Raw genomic sequence first — 5,925 nt, 5'->3', positions numbered from 1 at the left:
AGAATATATGCAACACTTACAGCCCAGTCATATGGTATCTTCATTTCGCCAGTGTCAAGCAGAATGGGCTTGGGACTTTGACAAGCAATTTGTTTGCTGCCTGGTGTTTTAAGTAAATTCCGTACCAACTTCCAAAAAGCATTGCCCTCGAATGATTAGAAAAGGCAAAAAAAAATGAAATATCAGGATATTTGTGTGAAGAACTGCTTTCCAAAATATATGAATAAATCATAGAAACCTTGTCATCTCCTTGCTTAAAATCAAATGCTCCAGGTCCATCAGTTGTCCCAGCTGCAAATGCAAACCCCATAGCTGCAGGACAAGTTTTTACGACCTCGGTAGCTCCTCCCGGTTTAGTAACAGACACTTCGAGCTGGGAAAAGTCTACGTAAGAGTGACGATAATCCACCGTTCCCTTGAGCTGTTCCGACGCTTTACTGAACAAATCCACGGCTTTTCTGAATTGCCTCTCACCGATAATACGTGTACTTTCGAACTCATCAGGGTAGCTGCAAGTTAAAGTACATGACAACGGTTGAGGATTGTTGGGAGGGAATCCCACATTGGCTAATTTAGGGAATGGTCATAAGTTTATAGGTAAGAAATACATCTCCATTGGAACGAGGCCTTTTGGGAAGCCTAAAGTAAAGCCACGAGAGCTTATGCTCAAAGTGGACAAATATCATACCATTGTGGAGAGTCGTGATTCTTAACAACTTGGTTCACAAATGAATCATGAAAAGGGAAAATAAATGTTCGATGGTAGAGAGAAATGTACCCCGGTCCACGTCCATAACATAACTCGTTCTTTCCACCGCACGTACTGTGATTAAAGTCACATGGCAGTCCAGTGTCTATGCAGAATGCCCCAAGAGTATTTGGGCTAACATCACCACAGTTTGATTGACAAAAGGCAGATACAAACTGAGGCCTATCTGCCTGCCTTAGAACATTTCTAACACGCCTTGAAACGCTTAGAATCCTGGTTGCTGGTCTACCAGGTCGTGACTGAAAAGAGGCAGCACGTTCCAACAACTCCTTCTCTGAAAACGGAATAAAATCGGTAAATCTACAAGTTTGGTCCTTAAACTTTGAAGGTTATGTCTAAAAAACTCGTGGAGTTTATAAACAAACTAACAGGTCTCTAAACTTACGAGTTATGTCTAATAGGTCTCTAAAATATAAAAACTGTCCAACACGTTTATGCAGCTTTGTATCCAATAGATCCTTAAATTTTAAAAAGTGTCTCATAATGTAACAGTCCAAGCCCACCGCTAACAGATATTGTCTTCTTTGTACTTTATCTTCCGGGCTTTCCCCTCAAGGTTTTTAAAACGCGTCTGCTAGGGAGAGGTTTCCACACCCTTATAAACAATGTTTCGTCCCCCTCTACAACCAATGTGGGATCTCACAATCCACCTCTTTCGAGGTCTAGCGTCTAGGGAGAGGCTTCCACACCTTTATAAAGAATGTTTCGTTCTCCTCTCCAACCGATGTGGGATCTCACAGTCCACCTCCCTTCGAGACCAGCATCCTCGTTGGCACTCGTTCCTCCCTCCAATCGAGGGTGGAGGTGGGAATAAGTCAAAAATCTATTGAAAGTGTAGGTACCTTATTAGATAAAATTGAAGTTTCAAAGACTCATTAGAAACTTTTTAAAGTAACCTACTAAATACAATTTCAAGAGTTTATAAACGAAACTCGTTAAAGTTCAAGAATCAATCTTCGAGAGTTTAGCAACTTACCATCTTTATATGCTTCAGGAATAATGTTTGAGACTCTGCGTGGAATACTATCAGCTTCAGATTTACCAGTTTGCAAGGTTCCAATACCCTTCTGCACAAACCAATCTTCCATAAATCTTGCAGCAGCGCCCTTGTTATCGCCACTAATTAGCGAGTTCGTACGACTCATAGACGTTCCATGAGTCGCAAACCAATTGAAGCTACCCACAGGACCCCATTGATCATCTATGAACTTCAAAAGTGTCATCTCTTTGTCAACATCATATTCGTATCTGCCACGCTCCGAGGCAGGATTATTTAGGTAAGCACTCGGGCTGCGGTTCACGCCAGCATCAATGAGTTCTCCTGTAAGAATATTAATCCCATTCCAAAAGGTTAAAGATTTAAATAACAAGTTTCTAAGTATTCCAAAAGGTTGTGATCATACAAGTGATGAGTTATAAACTAAATAAACCTTTTTATTCAAAATGCAAATTCTTTTAGGATCACAAAGAGATATAGAATCTATCTTTAGCAGGAAATTAACTAGCGTTTGAATACTTTATTGCACGCATTAGTGTGAGATCCCACGTCAGTTGGGGAGGAGAACGAAACATTCTATTAACGGTGTTTTAAAAATATTGAGGGAAAGCCCAAAAGGGAAAGTCCAAAGAAAACAATATCTATTAACGGTGGACTTGGGCTGTTACAAATAGTATTAGAGCCAGACACTAGCAATGTGACAGAGAGAAGGCTGAACCCCGAAGGGGGTGCATACTAGGCGGTGTGTCAACGAGGACACTGGACTCCAAAAGGGGTGGATTTTGAGATCCCACATCGGTTGGGGAAGAGAATGAAGCATTCTTTATAAGGGTATGTAAACTTCTCCCTAGCAGATGCGTTTTAAAAATCTTGAAGGGAAGTTCGAAAGGGAAAGCCTAAATAGAACAATAACTGTTAGCGGTAAATTTTATGCACCAAAAGAAAGTGATGAGCTTACCCTTGTTTACTAAGATTGATCCTGGCAAGAGATTTTCGTGAGCTTGTATGATGCTCTTCTCGATACCGTCCACAAGGACGTCGAACGACTGGCGCACGAATCCAAGAGATGTCACAATGTACACAACATACTGGAGATACCCACCTGGGCCAGCATGAGTATGGATTCCACTAATAGCAACATTCTCTTCAGTGTATAAGTCCCCAAACCTACAAACATTAGGATGAATAGTTTAGTCAAAATTCTTCAAGGTTTACATTTTTTAGATAATTTGGCTCCCCTTTTGTCAAAACCTTTTGCCTACATAGAAACTTATGCATCCTAACGAAAAACGCTCGGTAACAACGTACAAACGGAGTTAGAACTTAGAACTCAAGAAACGTGTTCGGCAGCACGATGAAGGGGAAGAAACACTACCTTGCCTTCAGTCTCTCAAGCACCTTAATTGTCACAATCTGTGAGGCCATACAAGCATCAAGATTTACAAAAACGACCCGCTTTCCTTGAGGCTCCGCAACGATGAATGCACGAGCTCGTAATCTAAAGTGAACTCCAGATGCTATTTGTTCCGTGTTTGCATATCCCATCATGTTGACATCTGCTGCTGGTCCAGTGATGTCATGGCTTCCAAGACCAATTAGATACTTGGATTCTGATAGCACTCTTCTATTACTTTGTAGAATCACTAACATATAAACACACAACCAGATAGATCCCAATGATCTTCGAACGGTACGATCGAACAGAGAAGATAGCCCCATCGAACTCTACCAAATCGATCGATCTGCCCTTAATCCGTTATTTTGATCATCCTTCACAACATGTATATTACAGGTCATTTCATAAACATAACTCAAAATCTCAGCCACAATAAGCCACCTTCAACTAATGAAAAAAACAAAACTTTTGAAGAGAAATATAAAGTGGCAGAAAGAGAAAGGCAAACAATATAAAGCACATATATGCATGCGGTTGAAATGTTTGTCTGCTATGTTCATTCCTTAACGTATTAAAGTACTATGCACATTTCCTTGTACGTTTACAACTCTTTACCTCTTAAAGAGCCATCAAGCAGCCATGGAAAGTGTATACAATATAGACCATAACTGTAACAGAACAACCCCACCGCTAACAGGTATTGTACGTTTTGGCCCATTACGTATCGTTTTCAGCCTCACGGTTTTTAAAACGCATCTATTAGGGAAAGGTTTCCACACCCTTATAAGAAATGCTTCGTTCCCCTCTCCAATAGATGTGGGATCTCACAATCCACCCCCCTTGGGGTCCAGCGTCCTCGCTGGTACACCACTCAGGGTCGGGCTCTAATGCCATTTGTAACAGCCTAAACCCATCGCTAACAGATATTGCCTGCTTTGGCCCACTACGTATCGTCGTTAGCCTCACGGTTTTTAAACATGTCTATTAGGGAGAGGTTTCCACACCCTTATAAGAAATGCTTTGTTCCCCTCTCCAATCGATGTGGGATCTCAAAATCCACCCCCTTGGAGGGCTAGCGTCCTCGCTGGTATACCACTCAGTGTCTGGCTCTAATGCCATTTTATAATAGTCCAAACCCACCGCTAACAGATATTGTCTGCTTTGGCCCGCTACATATCGTCGTCAACCTCACGGTTTTTAAAACACATCTATTAGTGAGAGATTTACACACCCTTGTAAGAAATGCTTTGTTCCTCTCTCCAACCGATGTGGATCTCACAATCCACCTCCCTTAGGAGCCAGCGTCCTCGCTGGTACACCACTCGGTGCCTGGCTCTAATACCATTTGTAACAGCCTAAGCCTACTGCTAACAGATATTGTCCAGTTTGGCCCGTTATGTATCGTCGTTAGCCTCACAATTTCTAAAATGCGTCTATCAGGGAGAGGGTTCCACGACCATATAAGAAATGGTACGAGGGATCTCACAATATCACAAAGACATAAGCGAACACCTCAAAATAAAACATGAAATCAAGAAATGGGTACCATTTCTGATCTAAAACAACAATAGTATTTGCAACAAACCCACACATTCAAAACCTAAAACGAACAATCACACCATTTCAAACTTCACCAAGTCTCTTCAACGCCATTACTCCAGAGCTTATCATTGAAGAAGCCCCTATCCACTCCAATCGGCAATGGATCGGCATACCGAACTTAGATTCAATGAGAAACAAGAAATCGCAACAAAACTCCAAATCAAACCTAGAAACTAAGATCGAATGAGAGCAGTAATTACAGTACCTCAAGCTAATCGGATGAAGAAGAAAGTTCTCAAATCCCACGAAGAATCAAATCGATGAAACTGGGAGTGTTCCTTGCAGAATGATGAAGATGGATAGAACACACGCGAAGCTTATAAGTGGAGTGGGAATGAAGGAAGAAGAAGCGAAAAGCAAGCACACGATGAACTCAATGGTGAGTGTGAAAGATTAATCAATAAGTAAGAAGAAAAATTGCAGAAGAATCAGAGAGGGACCCACGGGAGGTTTCACATTGAACAACTAAGCTGACAGTTAATGGGGTCTGTACAGGATTACGATCGACGCATTGGGCCTAAGTTGTTCGTTGGAAATGCAATTAATAAAAAGTAACGAAAAAGGAAGAAATTCAACAACTTTCTTCAGCATTCAAACTTACCAAGACTATCTGATTTGTATTTTTGGGAGTGAGAATTTCCCGCAAAAAATTGGGAGAAGAATTTTCCTCATTCTCACCTACGCCCGTTACAGGTGTTTTAGGCCTAGCTTAGTTCAAATCCCACCCTCTATTTATTTATTTTTATACATTAATTAAATTTTGGGACTCAATTTTAAAAATTATTTCCCAAATAGTTAAAAAAATATAATTGAATCAGAAAACACGACAACAAAAGTGTGAACTCATGGGACAGAAATGTCAACAAAATTATCATCTGGGGCTCATCATGATAAGCATTTACATTCCTACATTCATTCATGGATATATTTATTAAATATTTGAAATAATTAATGTTTGTCTTTTAATTAATATTTGTATTTAATAATTGCTACGCACTATAAACAAGTATAAAACAATATTTTAAGATAATATAAAATATTAACCTAATTGCGTTAGTTAATTTTTATTAGTCTAAATAATATATTGATGTTCAATAATTAATTAGGTAAAAGTATCATTAGAAATACAAAACTTTAATACGACCAATTTTTATTTATTTA

At 39.8% G+C, this 5,925-nt stretch overlaps 1 protein-coding gene across 1 annotated transcript in view; it reads right to left on the bottom strand.

Annotated features, from left to right (window-relative positions):
• LOC111785265 (neutral ceramidase 1-like) overlaps nucleotides 1-5,239 on the bottom strand; it is a 10,462-nt gene extending 5,223 nt beyond the window's left edge. The window contains exons 1-7 of the mRNA XM_023665674.1: nucleotides 4,970-5,239; nucleotides 3,142-3,536; nucleotides 2,725-2,933; nucleotides 1,746-2,090; nucleotides 779-1,043; nucleotides 239-509; nucleotides 17-146 (exon numbers count right to left, since the gene is read on the bottom strand). Of these exons, the coding sequence (XP_023521442.1) occupies nucleotides 17-146; nucleotides 239-509; nucleotides 779-1,043; nucleotides 1,746-2,090; nucleotides 2,725-2,933; nucleotides 3,142-3,485 (1,564 nt within the window). The 5' untranslated portion in view covers nucleotides 3,486-3,536; nucleotides 4,970-5,239. The remainder of the gene's footprint in view (nucleotides 1-16; nucleotides 147-238; nucleotides 510-778; nucleotides 1,044-1,745; nucleotides 2,091-2,724; nucleotides 2,934-3,141; nucleotides 3,537-4,969) is intronic.
• Nucleotides 5,240-5,925: the final 686 nt, after the last annotated feature.

This window comes from Cucurbita pepo, unplaced genomic scaffold (assembly GCF_002806865.2).
Source record: "Cucurbita pepo subsp. pepo cultivar mu-cu-16 unplaced genomic scaffold, ASM280686v2 Cp4.1_scaffold000424, whole genome shotgun sequence".
In the NCBI taxonomy this organism is placed as follows: domain Eukaryota; kingdom Viridiplantae; phylum Streptophyta; class Magnoliopsida; order Cucurbitales; family Cucurbitaceae; genus Cucurbita; species Cucurbita pepo.
The sequence above is the reverse complement of the archived record's forward strand: the minus strand, read 5'-3'. Positions and strand labels throughout refer to the sequence as shown.